At 51.7% G+C, this 18,671-nt stretch overlaps 1 protein-coding gene across 1 annotated transcript; it reads right to left on the reverse strand.

Annotated features, from left to right (window-relative positions):
* Positions 1-1,296: 1,296 nt before the first annotated feature.
* On the reverse strand, positions 1,297-8,710 carry PHETA1 (PH domain containing endocytic trafficking adaptor 1). Its single transcript, XM_055405391.2, has 4 exons — positions 8,486-8,710; positions 7,103-7,185; positions 6,164-6,308; positions 1,297-4,274 (listed from the first exon to the last, which is right to left on the reverse strand). The coding sequence occupies exon 4, from the start codon at positions 4,258-4,260 to the stop codon at positions 3,577-3,579; it is 684 nt and encodes a 227-aa protein (XP_055261366.2). The 5' UTR covers positions 4,261-4,274; positions 6,164-6,308; positions 7,103-7,185; positions 8,486-8,710; the 3' UTR covers positions 1,297-3,576.
* Between the last annotated feature and the right edge of the window lie 9,961 nt (positions 8,711-18,671).

Below are 18,671 nucleotides of genomic sequence, written 5' to 3' on the forward strand. Positions count from 1 at the left end.
GTTTCAGACATAGCTTACTCCCAGAGCTCTTTGTGTCTTTTTAGAAGCAAGAACACCCTTCCACTCACATCTCATTGGCCAAAATGGGGTCACACAGCCATTCTTTAACATCTATATACACAAAAAGTGATCACCACCACAAATCTAGTTGTCATCCATCGCCATATATTTGGCCTTCTTCACTCATTTCACCTACCGCCCCAACACACAGCCATTCTTTAGCAGGTCAAGTTTAGCCAGTCCCTGCTAATCAGATGGGAGTAGCACAACTGAGAGAATTTGACTAATCATTTAGGGTGGATGGATGTTGGGCAGGGAACCATAACTTCTGACCTGATTGCCCTCCTTAAGGTTCTCATCCCCTGCCCCCAGGCGGCTTCTCAGAATATTCCTTCTGAACACATACAATATCCCCCCAAAGACTGTTGCAGTGAAGACAACTTCCTCGACTTGGCCATGATCCTGGGATGTTGTGGTCTTCCTTAGGCACGTGCCCTGCACACCTCCCGAGTCAAAAGGAAACACTGTTAGCAGGTGGACAGATTGACTTGTCACCCCTTCCACTTTTCATTGGCTCCATGGAAATGTTCCTAAGAAGCCTGAAGGTGAGGGCTTCCCTCCCTGGGACCCTCCCTCTTGGAGCCATCTCTCCTGCTGTTTCCTCCGTTCTGTGCCCCAGGCCCTGCAGTGGCTGTGGTCACAAATGCCACAGGCAGCATCCTGACTCAGCCCCCATCTGTCAGCTGTGGTACCAGGAAGGAATTACTCAGCACGTCCTGGATGCTCATGAGTAGCATGATTCCCTGACCTTAGTATTTTTCTTGTTCTTTGAACTTTCTCTGCAGACCAAGGACTGCAGGTTACTCATCCTAAGCCACATTTTCCTGGATGCACGTGATTTTTCCAGACGGTCAAGAGGCATGTGATCCAGCTCTGAACCCATGTTAAAAGGACCTAAGGGCTAGTCTATCATGCTGGATGACCTTGGGCCAGCCCCTTCCTGTTTGTGAATCCCCCATCAGCCCAGCAACCATACGTGAGATAACAGATACACAGCATAAACAGGGCTGCCATCCGCCCTTTGTTCACAGCAGACATCACTAGTCAATCATAGGCTGTTTCCCTCTGAAAACAGGGTTAGCACCAGTGCCAGAACCCTCCTCCCTCTGGGCCCCAATCAGTGAGGAGAGCCACGTGTGGCTCTCCCCTTTGGGGTCCCTCCCAGTTGTCAGGCCTTCAGCCCACAGTTGACCTTCTTTCTAAACCTCACCTTCCCCCCTGCCTTCTGCCTTCCCCTCTCTAAAGGAACTTGGGGAGTCCATTGCCTCACATTCCTCCCAAAGACTCGTGTCTTCTTCCACAGGCTTCTGGAGGTTTACATCCCTTCTCTGATACTTCTGAGCTGTGTGAACCTGGCTGATTTCTTAACCTCTATGAGCCAGTTTCCTCACCTGTAAAAGGGGGCCAGTATCTGCCATAAGAGGTGGTAAGAATGTTCCTGACAGAGCATTAGCCAGGGAGCACTCAGCAGACACTCGTCACTTCTCTTGTAGGGCTTGCTCCTGGCTCTGCCAGGCCAGTCAATCCACAGTTTAGATGGGGCAAAAAAAATGACATCACCAGCCATTACTTGATAAACTTTTTATTTATTTCATTTTAACCTCTATTTCCCTCTCCCAGGATGCTCGATATCTCTCCCCTGCCCAACTCTGGAGGCAGCCTGACCCCATGTTGGGCTTTGGGGGTGGGTGGGGGGAGATTGTACCTTTAGAGCTTGTAAACCTACACCAGAACTGGGGCCAACGCCTCACCACACCAGCTGGGTCTGGCCAAGGACATGGGCACCTAACAGTTCCTAACACCCCCTGAGACCCCAGAGCCTACAGACTAGAGCTGCCAACCCCGCCCACCACTCAGGACCTGGGGAAGCGGGGATGGGAAGCGTACCAAGGCCCCCAGAGGCACCTGTAGGTGAGCAGGGTTCGCCAGGGAGAAGGCAAAGAGCCAGGTGAGATTCTTGAGGTCCATTCATTCTCAGCCAAGGTTCCTTGCCCACCTCACCCACCGGGGGCAGTGCCAACTACCCCCACCACCACTAGCCAAGCCCAGAAACAGGGCACCCTATCCCTTCACCAGCCAACAAGAAACAAAAACAGTGAAAATACCAAACTTTGTTGCTAGGAGAAAAAAAGACACCCTGAAGTGTTAAAAAGTAAATTAAAACGGAAACTCTAGTCAGCTGAGCCAGCAGTGAGCTGGTGATTGCAGACACACACAGACAGCCCAAGCCCCAAGGTCTCCAAAGGCAGCGGGAAGGGGCCAAGGGCCGAGTCTGTGTCACCAAGAGGGAGCCTCTGGGGAAATAAAGATTAGGGCGGAGGTGTCCTCAGGGGGTCCCGATTTTGAGGCACTGAGGACTGTAAACATGACCCAGCTTGAGGGCCAGGGGTGTCCCACCCCCTGGAGATTCTCCCTGGATGAAGAATGGCCACTGTGGTGAGGGGATAACAGTAAAACCAGAAGTTGGGCGCAGGGCAAAGCAAGACCTGGTCTCCCTCAGAATACTGTTGGGTGAGAGTGGGGCTGAGCTGGTGAGCACGGAGACAGGGTGTGATGGTGGGAGAGGGTTCTGGAAGCCAGACATGGTTTGGCAGCGGCTGCTTTGCCCCTATCAGATTGGCATCTGGACCCTTTCTGGGCTGTGAGTCAGCTCATGGCCCCTCCTCGTCAGAGGCACCTGCTGGGAAGTCAGCTCAGGCCACGGCTGCCTGGTCCAGGGCTGGACAAGGTCGGCAGGCTCCTGTGAGGCCCCACCCCAGGCTAGGGGTGGGAGAGCTGGCTCCGGGAGAAGACAGAGGATGTGGTTAAGGAGTGTTGGGAGAGGGTGAGAGCTGCCACAGGCACACAGACATGGCCCAAGGCCAGAGGGTCTACTGCCCCAGGGCCTCACCCCAAGGCCTGGCTGAGGCCCCAGGAATAGTCCTGCCTGGCCTCACTCCAGGCCAGAAGCCCGGTGCAAGGCCATATGAAAACCCACACTGGTGCTGCCTTTCTGCACCTGCTGCTTACGGAGGCAGGAAGGTGGCTGGGAGCCAGGCAGCTCCTCCAGCAGGCCTTGGAGGAAAAGGAGGTCAGGCCCAGGTGTGTGGTGTAGCACAGCCCGGCCTCCTGACCACCCGGGGCCCAGTCTGGACCACTGCTGACTGCGCATGTGCCTTCCAGCCCATAGATCCTCACAGGTCTCAGTCGCCCCTGCCAAGGCCTGTCGCCAGCAACAAGCCTCTGCTCGGTGATTCAGGACAGGCGACCGAGGCACCTGCTGGGCTGGATTTGGGGCTACAGCTCCCACAAAACCAGCTCTCTGGCTGCTTGAGGATCATCTAGGGCCTGGATCCTCCTGAGAATCGGGCACGGTGGCCTCCTCAAGGCTAGGCTCTCTCTGAATTACAGAGGTCCCAAAGCATCCCTCAGAACCCAGCATCTTCTCAGCGCCTTGAATTCCCGAAGGCAGACCCGGCAGGGACCTCAGGGCTGACCCTGATGGCGACTTCCCTCACGACCAGGTCCCCCAGCGTCTCAGGGCTGGGCCTGGCTGCTGAGCCACTGGCTCCTCAGCGCCCTGACCTCCTGTCCGTACCACTCGTGCAGCTGGGCGAAGGAGGCGGAATCTACAGGCCCATTGGGGGCCGAGGCCCGCCGGCGGGGCGGCAGCGGCGGGGGCTCGGGGCCGGGTCGGGGGCCGGGGCTGGCCCTGACAGGGGCGGAGGCGGCGGGGGTCTCGGCGCTCCAGACGGCACAGCCGTTCTCCTTGGACGGGAGCGCTGGGAGCGCGCGGGGCCGGCGGGCCGGGGGTGGGCCGCCGCCCGCGCGCACGGCCGCCAGCTGCTGCTCCAGCTCGCGCACCACCAGCCGCAGGTAGTCGAAGCTGGCCCGCGACAGCGCCTTCACCCAGCCCTCCATGGCGGCCTGGCTCTCGGCAGCCAGCACGTAGGTGCGGGCCCGCGAGCCGGCGAAGCGCACGGCGAAGGCGAACTCCTCGGCGGCCTCCACCAGCTCCACGGTGCAGCCCTCCAGGATGATGACGCCCACGGGCTCGCGGCTGGCCGCGTCCTCGAAGTAGAAGAGCATGTTGCCGCGCAGCACGAACCAGCGGCGGTGGTAGGCCGCGTGCCGGCCGCCCTTCTTGTACAGGAAGCCCGCGTTGTCCGCCGGGGTGTCGCAGGTGGCGTAGAAGGCCAGGCTGCGCTCGTTCAGCTTCATGGCGCGCTCGGGACCTGTTGGCCCCCACAGGGGCAGCGGTTATTCATGTGGCTGCCGCCTCGGATGACCTCACACAACCCTGGCTGCCACAGCACTCATCACCACCCCCACCCCACCCCCATCTCACAGATGAGGAAACTGAGGCTCAAAGAGCAGACGTGGCCTGCCCGGGCTCACACAGCTCTTCAGGAGCAGAAAGTGGACCCTAACCCGGGTCTGACTGGCCCCAGAAGTCAGGCTGGTTAGCTCTCCCACCATCCTACCTCCCCCAAATAATGGTGAGGATTCTTAGGGCATTGCCAAGCATTTTATATATATGAACTTATTTAATCTCGAAACAAACTCTAGGTGGCTGGATTAGCCTTACCCGTTTGCCAGGTGGGGAAACAAAGTAGAGAGGTTAGTCCACTAGTCCAAGGCCACAGAGCAAGTTGGGCCGAAAGCTGAAATCCAAACCCAGGCCTCATTTCAGGCACTGCTAATTCTATCACCCCTGGGTACCAGCTGACTTTTTGTGGTCTGATTCTATCTCTGCTGATGTCAGCTTTGATGTGTTCTTCCATGAAATAGGGATGTGAACAGAATCTATTTCAGAGAACAGTAGGGACTTCATTCATCAAACATTTATTAAGCACCTATTGTGTGCCAGGCACTGTTCCAGGCATTAGGTATAGAGCAATAAACAAGATGGAGAGGGTCGCTGCCCTCCTGGTGCTGATATGCTAGTGGCAGGTGAAGGGAGTAGACAATTAACAAACAGGTAAGGTATGTCTGTCAGGTAGTCTTAAGTGGTGTGGAAAATATAAGACAGGGAGGGGAGATCAGAAATATTAAGGACAAGAGGAGTGTTTGATTTTAAAAGAAAAGCTGTACTGAGAAGGTGACATTTGAGCAGAGACCTGAAGGAAGTGAGGGACTGAGCCCCTCGGACATACCCAGCAGAGGGAATAGCAAGTGCAAAGGCCCTGAGGTAGGAAGCTGCTAGTGTGCTTGATGTTGTTGGTGAGGCTGGAGCAGAGTGAGGAGGGAGAGAGGCAGGGGATGCAGTCAGAGCGGCAAAAAAGATTATTACAAAATCCAAACAAAGGGCCCAGGACTTGGTTCACTCTTACAAGTGAGAGAGGCTGGAGGGAAAGCACTGTGCACCCATTTGCAGTAGAGGAATCTAACTCTATGCACTTGGCCACAGTGATTTTACTACTCCCCCTCAAGGAGTATATGATGGCCAGGCAGGACTTAGGTGGCATATGAGTCTCCAGTGTGGCTATACCCTCCCTTGGGGTTTTCCATGGCCACACTACAAATGCATCTTGTGCTCCTGCTTCAAAATCTCACTCTACGTAGGACAGTGGCCACATTGTTCAAGAAGCAAAGTGTATAAAGTCGCTGGAGTGCAGTAGGTGCTCAGTTAATGTTCGTTCCCCCAGTGGGCAGTGCCTTACTCAGGACCTGGAGGAATGAGGCTCTCCCAGAAAGGAGGCTCTCTCTTCTCCAGCTCAGCCGGAGCAGCTGGCTACAGTGGGGCCCAGACAGGTGACCTGACCCAGGGCAGAGGAGGCAGTTGCTCCATCCCTAATCCACCTCATCTCACCAGCCTACACAGTCAAGAAGGGCTTCCTGGAAGAGGCAACATGAGCCATGATCTAGTGCTGATTATCAGCCTGTCCTGACCTAGTAGTTGATCTGACCAAGGCCACAGCCCCTGAATACTCAAGGTGTTTAATCTCTGCTCTGCCTCCCTGAGCTATGTGACTTCAGATTTAGGCCTCCCCTCTCTTGAGCTTCAGTTTCTTTCTCTGCAAAGTGGGAGGGATTCCTCCCAACTCCCCAGCAAGGCCCATGTGGACCCCAGCCCCATTTCGCACAGGAACCACCCACCGTACTCACCCCAGTTCCCTCCTACCTCTCAGGCCACAGCTCAATTCCCTGCTGTCTGCCCAGTTCTGGTTTTGACTTGCTCTTCTTTGGGTTTAGATGTCAGCTCTGGAGTGTCCGAGCTATATGACCCTGGGCAAGCTTTAAGCCTCTCTGGGCCTCTGTTTCCGCATCTGTAAAATGGAATAATAGCACCTAAGTCAGGGTTGTTGAGACGATGACACAATGACTATGTAGAAGCGCTGAGCGTAGTGCCAGGCACAGTATGTGTTAAGCTCTGGTAGCTGATGATGTTCTCAGCCTCCCCAAATGCTCCCCTCGGTGCTGTCTTGGTTAAAGGCTTTGGATTCCCCCACCTCCACATCTGGTCACTCATCAGGTCACCTTGATCCCCCTTCCAACCTCTTCCAAATCAGGAGCCTAATCTCTGCTCACTGCCATCTCCCATTCTCGCTCCCCCATGCCCCCACCATCGTGACTTGCCTGGAAAGCTACAGTAGCCTCTTCACTGGTCTCCCTGCCTCCACGGATGCCTGTTCCTTATTGGTGTTCTTTAGGGTAAGATCTTAGCTTTTTCCTAGGCCCCGCCCCTGGCCCGACAGAGGGATCCTATAAACTAAGCCCAAATCACACCCCTCCCGCACTCTGAAACCCACCCATGGCTCCCTACCTGTCTCATTATAAAATCCATTCTTCTCCAGGTCTTCCAGGTTCCCTTTCCCTTTCTCTTTCCCCCTCGCTCCAGCCACCTTGGCCTCCTTGCTGTTCTACAAACACACCAGGCATATTCCCATCTCACGGCTTTTGCCCTGGCTGTTCCCTCTACCTGGAATGCCTTTCCCTTATTTTCAGGTGGCCAAGTTTCAGCTTTAGCATCACCTCCTCAAGGAGAAGAATGTATCTGTACACAAGAGAACCACCCCCCCACACACACACATCAGTCTCCCACACCTCAGCCTGAAATTACCTGGGTCATTTTTGCCTGTTCTAGGAGGGCAAAGATTCTTTGTCGGAATTCCAGTGCCTGGCATGTAGTTGATGCTCAAAGACCTATAGAATGAGTCAAGCAATTATCTACTTAAACCTCTCAACGGCCCCAGGAGGAGTCTTTTCCTCATCCCAGATTCATAGATGTGGAAGCTGAGACACAGAAAGCTTTAAGAACTTGCCCAAAGGTACAATTCTGTGCCTAGAACGGCATGCTCTGGGCAGCCAGCCCAAGGGGGTAGAGTCTCACCACCCATTAAGGCCAAATGAAGAGCAATTTCTCTCACACTCAGCAGCTACCCCCTTCCCCCTCCAACCCTGAGCCCAAAGTCACCAGCCAACACAGGACCCCTCTCTGCCCATGGCCCTGCCTCCTCCAGCCCAGCCAGGAAGGAGGTGAGGGAAAACAACAGGGGCACAGGCTCCAGCCTCTGGGAGGGCCTGGTCCCCAATTTATCTCCTCACACTCGTGCAGTTTTCCAAGAAGTGCAGAGTCCGCTGCGGGCACTGCTGCTGATTCAACAGTCCTGGGCCATGCAGGAAGCTAGAGGGGACCATCCCAGCCCCTCTCTGGTCCCCACGCCTCCTCCAATCCAGGCTTCATGGGCCTTGAGAACACAGCCTCATGTACAAAATGAGTACATTAACAGCCACCCCTCTCGGAATTGAAAATACTAATTTTGAAGAGACAGCTTGCAAAATGCTGAGCAGATAGTGAGCACACAGTCAGAAGCTATCCCAAGGGCAAATAATGAGCTCCCGGTCTCCAGGGACACAGATCGCCCAGAACCCAGGAATCTGGGGAAACTGAGGCATGGCTTTTTTTTTTTTTTTTGCCACTCATTTCAAGCAAAGAAGTCAGGTCCTGGGGTTGGATCCAACTGCCCCAAGTGTCACCCAGCAGTGGACATGCTGGAGAGGGTGTGGCAGGTACGGGCAGAACAACTTGTATTGAAGAACTCCTGTCCAGGGACCGCAAGGATGCCAGGACCACCATCCCAGGCCATTGCTCCTAGCTGCGCTCTCTCCTTTTGTGTGTGGTGTGTTCCTTAAAAGACAGCCTGAACCCTGGATGAGGTGGTCGGCGGCAGAATGTGGGAGCAAAGTGGAGCTCTCTAGTCCGCAGTTGCCTCAGCGGCCGAGGTCTTTTATGCGGCTGGAGGGTCACCAGCCAAGTTCGTCCCAGCAGCTGGAGTCCCTGACGGGAAAATTACCGCTGGCTTGGAATCACAAAAGGACAGACCCCCCAGCAGAGGTCTCTCCAGACTGCTTGGGGGACCCCGAGGCCCACGGCGGCCCGAGCCCGGTCCCGCGTCCCTTGCAGATCCGCCCGAAGTTTTCCCCCGCGCCAGGCCGGCCTTACCTCGCGGCACGGCCTAGGGCGATGGCAGCAGCGGCGGGACCCGAGGCGCGGAGCCAGGGGGCGGCCGGGCCATGGCCCGGGACCCGCGCGGTTGTGGCGGCGGTGCTTTGTCTCCCGGGGTGCCGAGCCGGCGCAGCGGCGGGAAAGCGCGGATCCGACAGAAGGAGGCGGAGGCAACCGGACCGTCCGAGACCCAAAGACGCTCCTCTTAACCCTTCCCAACCTTCCCGTGCCGGACCCGCCCCCGCTTTCGTCCCTCGCTCCGGGATTGGACACCCCGGATCCGGCACACACCCCCGGATTCGCCACGCCCTGTGGGCCCGCCCCCGGAACCACTCTTAAAGGAACAGCAACTGGTTTAGGAATTCCCAGTGTCCTATTCCGGGTAGAAGGTTAGAACCCGGAGAATCAGCGCGCTTCCAGGGGTTAGGTACAGGGGGCGGCGGATTGCTCTGGAAAAAGCCTCGGGGTCCTGGGCGGGACCGTTTACTAAACAAAGCTGTAGGCTTGAGTGTTCAAACTCCTCCTTGGCTAGCAAATTTAACGCTCAGCTGCATTTGGAAAATGACCGTGTGGAAAACGTGTGATTTAATTTATTGAAAAAAAAAATTGAATAGTACATTTCAGGCGTCAGGACAGTCAACATAGGACTGTTCTATATGGACAAGATGAGTGACACCCCTACCCCTGGCCGCAGGTGAAGAAGTTAGGAGTTAGGCAGCCTTGGAGTCCCCGTAAGTCACGTTTAATCACTGTGAGGCCTTAGAGAAATCCATACACTTATCTAGCCCTCTGCTTCCTCATCCGTCCAGTAAAAACAGTCATAGTATATAAAGTGCATGGCACAGAGCAGATGCTCTCAACGAATAGGAATTGCTGTTCCTTTTGTTCCATCCAAAGTAACACAGTTCCACTTCCCTAGAGCTCTCTGTACTTCCTGCCCTTGCTACCTCCTCCCCACCACTATACGGGCTTCAATCACTGTCCAGTCCTAGCCTGAGAGCAGGAGAGAAACAGGACAGACCAGGATGAGCTATTCACTCTGCAGCCTTTCACTGAGCCTCTGTGTGTGCCCAGGCACTGTGCCAGGTGCTGTTCCAAGTCAATCAGCAAACAAGATCTAGAAGTGATTCTCTCTAGGAAGACTATAAGCCATGGTAGTGCTCTGGAAAGATTGTGAGTGCAGCTTAAACAAGGTTGTTAGGGAAAGCTGCTCTGTAGGTGTCCCAGGCAGAGGGAAGAGCGGGTGCAAAAGCCCTGGAGGTAGGACCTTCTGAGAATATTTGTAGAACACCACTCCCACTCTCACTTCCTTCAGGTCTCTTTGGATCATGAAATGATTTTGCTTTTACTCTAAGAGGAATGGAGGAGAGCCATGGGAGGGTTTTGAGCAGAGGAAGGACATGATCTTTCTCTTAGGTTCAACACAATTCCTAGCTGCTTTGGGGAGAATGGGTTTCCCCGGGTGGCTCAGTGCAAATAATCCACCTGCCAATGCAGGAGACTCAAGAGACATGAGTTCGATTCCTGGGTCGGGAAGATCCCCTGGAGTAGAAAATGGCAACCCACTCCAGTATTCTTGCCTGGGAAATCCCATGGACAGAGGAGCCCGGTGGGCTACAGTCCATGGGGTTGCAAAGGGTCGGACATGACTGAGCATGCATGCACACATCATGGGGAGAATGAACAGTTGGGAGCAAGGATAGAGACCAGCTGACCAGGCAGGAGACTGTTGCAGCAGGCCAGGTGAGTGATGATAGTAGCTAAGGGCAGAGAAGGGGCAGTGGAGATGGAGATAAGTGGTTGAATTCTAGAGCCTGCCTGATAGTGAAGCCACGGCAGAGAAAAGTAGGGCCTGAGACCCATGGCACAGGGAAAACAGATACATTATGATATCTGATATTATCTGAACCCCTGGATCCAGCTGTACCTGATGGTGCAATAATTTTTTGGTTGGGAAAGGCAAACTGGAATGTCCCCCAATCTGGATATTCACCAGATAAGGAAAATGTCAGGCACATGGGTATTTGGGCCTTAGTGTGGGGAAAATTTCCCAGAAGTCTGTGAATCTTGGCTCTCAGATCCCCTTATGCTGGTGTCAAGTGTTGACAGAGGAAAAAAGGCAGAAATCTGAGAGCAAAAGCCTGGCATCTTTTTTTTTCTGTTTTTTTTTTAGAATGTTTATCATTTTATTTTTTTAATTGAGGTGAAATTCTCATTAAAAATATTAGGCATTTTAAAGTGAACATAATGTATAACATGGCGACTACTTGATAACACTGTATTGTATGACTGAAATTTACTGAGTAGAATTTAAATGTTTTCACACACACAGTATACATATACAAATATGGGAGGTGATGGACGTGTTAGTTAATGAGATGGGAGGAGTCCTTTCATGATGTCTATGTACTTTATATCATCACAATGTGTACTTTATATCATCACAATGTGTACTTTAATTATCTTACAATCTTATTTGCCAATTATACTTCAACAAGGCTGAAGATAAAAAAAAAGATACAGCTCGCAAATTTAAAGTCACCAGCAAAAAAGTAAAGTGAACAATTCAGTGCCATTAGATACATTCACAATTTTGTGCAACCACCACGTGTACCTAGTTCCAAAACACTCTGTCCCTCCAAAGTACAACTCCACACCCATTAGCAGTCACTGCCCGTTCCCTGCTCCTCCCAGCCCCTGGCATCCACCAATCTCCTTTCCGTCATTATGGATTTACCTATTCTGGGTATTTCATATAAGTGGAGTTATACAGCATGTGGCCTTTTGTGCCTGGCTTCTTTCAGTTAGCATCATGTTTTCACCTGTTACTGCATTTATCAGTACTTCATTCCTTTAGGACTGAATAGTATTCCGTTGCATGGATGTACCACTTTTGGTTCATCCTTTCATCCATAACACACATTATGTTGTTTCCACCTTTTGCTTACTATGAACAGGGACAGTGATTCAGAAGAACTGGAAAGGGGAATTTAAGGACCAGAACTGGGCTGTGGCTACCGTAACTAATCCTGGTGATTTTACCTGAAAACCATGTCTCAAGTCTATCACTTCCCCTTCTCGGCCACCACTTCCCCTTCCCAAGCCACCATCATCTCTCTCTCACCAGGATGTGGGCAGTGGCCCTATCTCGGGTCCCCCTCTGTCACTCCAACCTCCATGCCCCCTGAATCCATTCCCCATTGAGGGATTGTAGTATTGAATAAAACTCAAGTCAAATCAAGTCATGGCACTTTATTGCTCAGAGTCTTTCCATGGCTCCCCACTGCCTCAGGAGGGAGTCCAGACTTCTGTCCGTGAATGACAAGGCCCTGGTGTCCTGGTCTCTACCTCCCCCTCCAGCCTCCTCATGCACAGTTTCCTATTCCCACCGCCTCAACATCCGCCATCTGCTTCCCCTGTTCCCAGAATGCATCCCGCTCTAGGCCTTTTCGTGGGCTGGTCCCCTTCCAGGGCTAATGCTTCAATTCTTCACCCAGCCATTGCCCATTCTGGGAGGGCATATGACCACCCCAACACCACCCTGCTTAGTCCAATGCCTTTGCTTCCTCCAGTCACTCTTTCAACCAATATTTATTGAGCACTACTTTTTCTGAGGCTCCAGGTATACAACTTAAAAAGACAGACAAGTACATGTTCCTAGCAGCACTGTTCACAGTAGCCAAAAGTGAGAAACAACTCAAATGTCCATCAACAGATGAGTAAGTAAATGAGACATGGTACACCCATACAATGGAATGTTACACGGCCATAAAAAAGGAATGGAGTACTGATGCATTTGCTTCAATGTGGATGAATCTTAAAAACATGATGCTGAGTGAATGTACTGTGTGATTTCATTTGTATGAATCATCCAGAATAGACACGTCCATAGAAAAATAATGCAGAGGGGTGGTTGCCAGGGGCTAGGGGCAGGGGAGAATGGGAATTGACTGCTGAGTGGGGGCAGAGTTTTATTTGGGGCCAGTGAAAATGTTTTGGAGTCAGATAGAGATGATGGTTGCACAACATGATGAACGTATTAAATCCCACTAAATTGTTCGCTTTAAAAGGATTCATTTCATGTCATGTGAATTTCATCTCAATAAATTGTCTTTTGAAAATGCCAGACAAGGGCTCCTGCCCTCTCTTACCAGAGAGGGGAAGAGATAAAGCAACATTTGTATAATACATTAGGTAAGGTTAGGGCCCAAGGGGAAAATGAAGTGAGGGCACAGCGTATGAATTGTGAATGAGGATGGTGGAGTTGCCATTTCCACTAGGCAGGGGAGACCTCCTGGAGAAGGTGTTTTGAGTAAAGACCTGAGGGAAGTAAGGACACAAACCATGCAGATATCCAGAGGCAGCAGCATTCCTGGCAGAGTGAACAGCAAATGCAAAGGCTCAGAAGCAAAACAAAAAAAATATCGAGGAGGCCAGTGTGGCTAGAGCAAACAGAGAGCGAGAGGAGAGGTGAGACCAGGGAAGCCTGTGGGCTTTCCTCGGGAGGCTGAGGAAAGGAGGTGAGCTGAGAAAGCACGGGAGGTGGAAGAACAGAAGAACCAGGAGAGGCCGACTGCAGGGAGGGCACCTGGGTTTGATGGCTCTGTGTAAACTGTCATCTCTCTTCCCACCCAGCCCCCACATGAGAAGATTCTGTCTCAGAATTTTGTCTGCTTTGTTCACGGCTACACCTCGACCTCCCGACACAGCGTTTGGCACATAGAAGGTGCTGGGTGACTGGAATGTGGCTCAGCCTGAACCAGTCCTCCCAGGCACGTGCCCAAGGCACCCACCATCTTGCATCCATATCTGGGGTCCCAGCCCTTTCCGCGGATCCCGCACTTCGCCACCATTAGGGGAAGACAGTGGTCCAAGTTGGGGTCTGAGGCAGAGTTTCCTTCCACACTGACTGCCCCACCCCAGAAACCAGCAGGACCAGCCAGCCCCAAGAAGGAACTGAAATTGTTCTCCACCACAAACATGCCAGCCCAGGCCACATGCTGGGATCATTACAGGGGAGGGGGAATGACGGAAAGGCCGTGATCCTCTGACTTCAGGAACTGCCCCACTCCTCTGTTGGGACAAAACCTGTGTCCCGCCAGCCTGGAGCCTGGGTCCTGAGTATAGTCCAGTTTTGCCAAAGGCACGGAGACCTGGGAGTTCTTTTTATTTTTTTAAAGTTTATATTTATTTATTTGGCTGCCTCGGGTCTTAGTTGTGTTGTGTGGGATCTTCCCTTGTGGCGCAAGGACTCTAGTTGTGGCACAGGGGTCAGCAGTCACAGTGCGCAGGCTCAGTTGCTCCACGGCATGTGGGATCTTAGCTCTCTGATCAGGAATTGGACCCGTGTTCCCTGCATCGCAAGGCAGATCCTTAACTACTGGACCACCAGGGAAGTCCCGACCCAGGAGTTCTTGCCAGTTCATTCCCTGGAGTCAAAGGGAGGATTTGAGAGCCCTGCCTTAAAAGGTGGCATCGCCAACTCTTCTTCCCCTCTATCATTGATGGGGCCTCTCACCCCCCCTCCCCAAACAGATCCCCCAGTTCCTGAATGCTTTCTTCCAAGGAGCATTCTAAACCTTCCTGAGTTTCCCCTGTTCCCTATTAATAACTAAGATGCATTGCATTCTGGCCCAGGGCCACATTCCTTTTGCACAATCTTCAAACCAAGGCTCAGAGAGGGGAGTGACGTGCTTACAGTCAACAGGAAGAGGCAGAGCTGAGACTACAACCCAAGCCTATTGGATTCCAAAACCCATCTTCCTAACCACCTCATCACCTCCAGTTCAAGTTCAAAGAAGCCTGTCCCAGTACTGCCTTAGCCAAACGCAGACTGATAGCCTCTTCTAAGATGTAAATCACACCCTCTTCCAGAACGCCCAAATGACTGCCTTTGATGTGTGCGTGTAAATCGCTCAGTAGTATCTTACTCTGCGACCCCATGGACTGTAGCCCTGCCAGGCTCCTCATGGGATTGTCCAGGCAAGAATACTGGAGTGGGTTCCCATTTCCTTCTCCAGTTAGATGTGTATATTTATATATATTTTCTGGTCAGGTGAGGCTGAAGGGAGGGGGACTGACGGGTCCCCAAGCCACATCCAGGACTATAGAAGTGTAGGGGGAGACCTTGCACTGGCCTGACTCATAAAGCAATTTGTGACCATGCTTTGAGCCAGAAGTTAATGGAGTTAATGTTCACAAGTGGATTCCAATCTCCACTCTGCCATTTTCAAGCTGTGTGACCTTTAGCGATCACTTCACCTTTCTGTGCCTTGGTTTCCTCATCTGTAAACCAGAAGAAATAACAGTGACCCATCTTATAAGGTGTTATGAGAGATTTCAAGAATACTAGCTAATGTTTACTAAGCAGTTGCTGTGTGTTTTGCTTCTGATGAAAATGCTAAGAAGTAGGAACAGTTTTACCATCCCCATTTTACAAATTTTCAAAGCAAGATGAAATAACTTACCTGAATTCACACAGTGAACAAGTGGCTTTTAATTCAGGCAGTCTGGAATTGGAGTCTATGCCTTGCTGCCCCTCTGGTTAATAATATAATGCTCTTAGGACAGTACCATTCTATAGTAAGTGCATAATAACTATTAGGTATTATCTTCTTCTGCTCACAAGTTTTGGTTGGCAGTTCAAACATCTTTGAGTAATAGAAAATCTTAAAACAATTAAGTCCTTATCTAGGAAATGTGTCATTTGGGGTAAGGAAATCAAAATATAGGGCCTTTGGGGAAATAGGTGTCTAGGAAATGTTCTGGTGCGCCAAACAACCCAGGACCATATCCTGGTAACTATTTCAGGCATGGGTGGCCCATGAGGGACCTATGGATGATATACTTCTCTGGAGGACAAACAGGTGTTTGGCAGGACTCCCTTAGCTGCCAAGTGGCTAAAAACTGCACACACACAGGTTTCAGCCAAAGAGGGAATTAACTGACACATGGCTGAGAAGCCGAAGAGTAATTGCTTTCAGGTATGGCTGGATCTAGGTGCAAAGCCATTATCATCAGTACTCAGTTTCTCCCAGTCTCTGGGTTTTGCTCTACTCTGAGTAGATTCATTCTCGGGCAATGTAGCGCCTGAAAGCTCTGAACTTATATCCTCACAGCTCCAGATGAATAGAAAAAGTCATTCTCTTCTCAGACTGTTCTACACAAACCTGAAACTGATTTTCACTGGGCTTGTGGGTTGACCTGTCTGTCCTTGCACCAGTCTTTAGAGACAGGAGAGAAAGCTCAGCCCCAGGGAACATCCTGAGCCAAGATTGCAAGGACCTGATTTTACTGTGACAAGGGGAGGTCAGGCAGCCATGCTGAGGGCAATCATAGGAAACCATCTCAGCAATGAAGGGAGACCAGCTTGGGGAAAACGCAAATGTGAGGTTCAGCTGCTCTCTACAGCCCTCTGCCCTCAGCTGCCTGCTTTTATGTCTGAAAGTCTTGCCAAATACTTCGCGCTCTCCTCTTCTGTTCTCAGTGCTTCCTCTCCTAGGCCCTTTGGCTTCTGCTGCCCCAGAGCAGTGAAGTAACCTGCCTGAGGTCACACAGCCAGCAAACAGGGCAGAGACTAGAGGCCCCAGGCCGCTGGCCCCAGAGTCCAACTCTTGGCCAGGGGAATAGCCTGAGGCACTCCGCTCAGGCGCCTTCAGCCTAGTGCCAGATGCTGAAGGAAAGTGATGCAGCCGCCTGAGGCTCCAGAGACAACCCCTTTCAATCTGGACGGTAAGTGGTCCTGAGAGCCCTCAGAGCAGAGGACACTGCAGTCTCCTTAGCCAGCAGTCTAGGCCTTCAAGGTTACTCCTACTTCTTGACTCCATTTTCTTCCTGCCTGCTAGCCATTTTCTGCTCCTCTCTGTGTATTTCAAGGTCTTATGCCCCAGAGAGGACCTGCTTGCCTTGCGGCCACTTTTGAGCCTAGCATCCCTGCTGGACAACCTTCCTGGGGCTCCTTTAGGCTCACCCTGAGGCCAGGCTCCCTTACCAGATGCTGGCAAGGTGTCACATGGCCACCACACATTGACCGTGATCACGGAGCCAGCTTGGCTGATCTGCCGGTGTGCAGTGGCCCACACTCTCGTACACCCTCTGTGGAACCGTCCCCAGCTTCTGCCAGGTCAGGGGTAGGAATGCAACTTGGGTGGGAAGCCTCGAGCAGCCCATTTTGGGGTCAAAACCAGTCTGTGGGCAGGACATGAGAAGTAAAGAGCCCATCCATTTCCAAACTCCCTCCAAATCCTCACACTTTTAGCTAACTGTTTGTTTTTTTTTAATTGAGATGAAATTCACATAGCATAAAATTAACCACCTTAAAGTACAACTCAGTGGCACTTGGGCTTCCCTAGTGGCTCAGCTGGTAAAGAATCCACCTGCAATGCAGGAGACCTGGGTTGGGAAGATCCCCTGAAGGTGGGAAAGGCTACCCACTCCAGTATTCTGGCCTGGAGAATCCCATGGACTGTCCATGGGGTCACAAAGAGTCGGACACAACTGAACGACTTTCACTTTCGCTTCACACTTTAGTTAATATGTTGATGGTACTTTTAATGTATTAACAGATAGGGGAGGAGACTATTAAGCTGTTCTCAGTCATCTTCTCTTCAGGGTAAAGGAAGGACGGAGACAGGTTTAGCTAATAATAGTCAGCATCATTGAGTGTCCTGTGTTAAGCTGTTTACACACAGAATTTCACTGAATCTTCATAAGTACATTTTGCAGATGAGGAAACTGAGCCCCAGATATCAAGCCAGCATAAAGGTAACAGAACCAAGGCTCCCATCAAAAGTCTGTGCTTTGGAATCAACCACCATCCACCAATGATCATGACATACCTACTGTTTATCTCAGACCATGCTTCAAGTGTCTAATGCCTGCTAGGTCAGAGCTGTGAGCAAGAGATTTAGAGATAAGTAAAACACCAGCCTCACACCCCAGGAGCTCAAAGCCTGGAAGTTACACAGACAAATGAATGAGATTGCACCCTAACGGACAAGACTTCTCTGTCTCAGAGGCTTGATATAGAGGAAGCCAAAGGGAGGCCAGAAGTCGCAGTGTCCCAGGGAACCAGAGTTAACTTCAGACAGAGGTCACGTTTCAGGTGGTTTCCTCTGGTTTGTTTTTGTTTTGGCCACATCATGCAGCATGTAAGATCTTAATTCCCCAACTAGGAATGGAATCCATGCCCCCTGCAATGGAAGGCACCAGGGAATTCTCTTTGGGGGGTTTGTTTATTTGTTTTTTCAGGTGATTTTGAAGGATATATATATGAGTTTGCCAAGAAGAGGAAAGAGAAAGGGAATGGTAGGCAGTGAGAATAGTTTGGACAAAGGTCTGAAAACATGAAGCAGGAGACAGAAAGAAGTCTGGTACGGTCAGAGAGTCTGGAGTTTGATAGATATTGTGGCGAGAGGAGGTCGTCAGGAATAAGAAAGGGCTTGGGATGTCAGGCTGAGGTGCTTGACTTTTATTCGGAAGGTAATAGGCGCCATGGAGGCTTTAGAGCAGGGAACAAACGACACATTATCAGGTTTGTGTCTTGGAAATGAATAATAATAATAACTGCATATATTGAGCACCTATTGTGTGGCAGGAAAGTCTACATTAATTATTTTACTTAATTTTCAATACAGTCCTATGAGGTAGGCTCATGCTTTATCTGCATTTTACAGATGTGAGGAAACGGAGGCTCAGGGAGCACAACTCACTTGCCGAGAGTGACCCAGCACTAAAGGAAGAAGCCACAAATTAAACTATGCCCCACACCCGTGCTCTAGACCTTCGTGGCCATCTGACAGTGGATTGGAGGCATCAAATCTGAGGCCTGGGAGGCTTCCGGGAAGGCTTGGGGGGAATCCAAGAGCGACTCTTGGGAGAAGGGGTGCAGAAGGTGGAGTGCGGCGCGCCCGCCACCATCCAGGCCACCAGGGGACGCCAGAGCCTCGCGCAAACGCGCTGCTGCTCGCCCGGCCGCAGCCTGGGATTCCGGCCAAGCTCGCGCCGGGGAAGTTCCGGCGCCCCACGCTGATCCCCGGGCAGGGGTGGGGATCGCTGGAGTAACTAGGTTGTAAGTCCTCTGCGGAGCCATTAGGACCTTTAATTACCGGGATTGGAAGTGAATAATTATCTGCGGGGCCTCAGGCCACTGAGTCACTTCCCCTCAGAAACCAGATTCCCCGGG

The sequence above is a fragment of the Moschus berezovskii genome, chromosome 19 (assembly GCF_049115385.1).
Source record: "Moschus berezovskii isolate FMDL1 chromosome 19, NW_MosBer_1.0, whole genome shotgun sequence".
Classification (NCBI taxonomy): domain Eukaryota; kingdom Metazoa; phylum Chordata; class Mammalia; order Artiodactyla; family Moschidae; genus Moschus; species Moschus berezovskii.

What these genes read in the sequence shown, in the direction of transcription:
- PHETA1 (XM_055405391.2), bottom strand. Translation starts at nt 4,260, where the DNA reads ATGAAGCTGAACGAGCGCAGCCTGGCCTTCTACGCCACCTGCGACACC.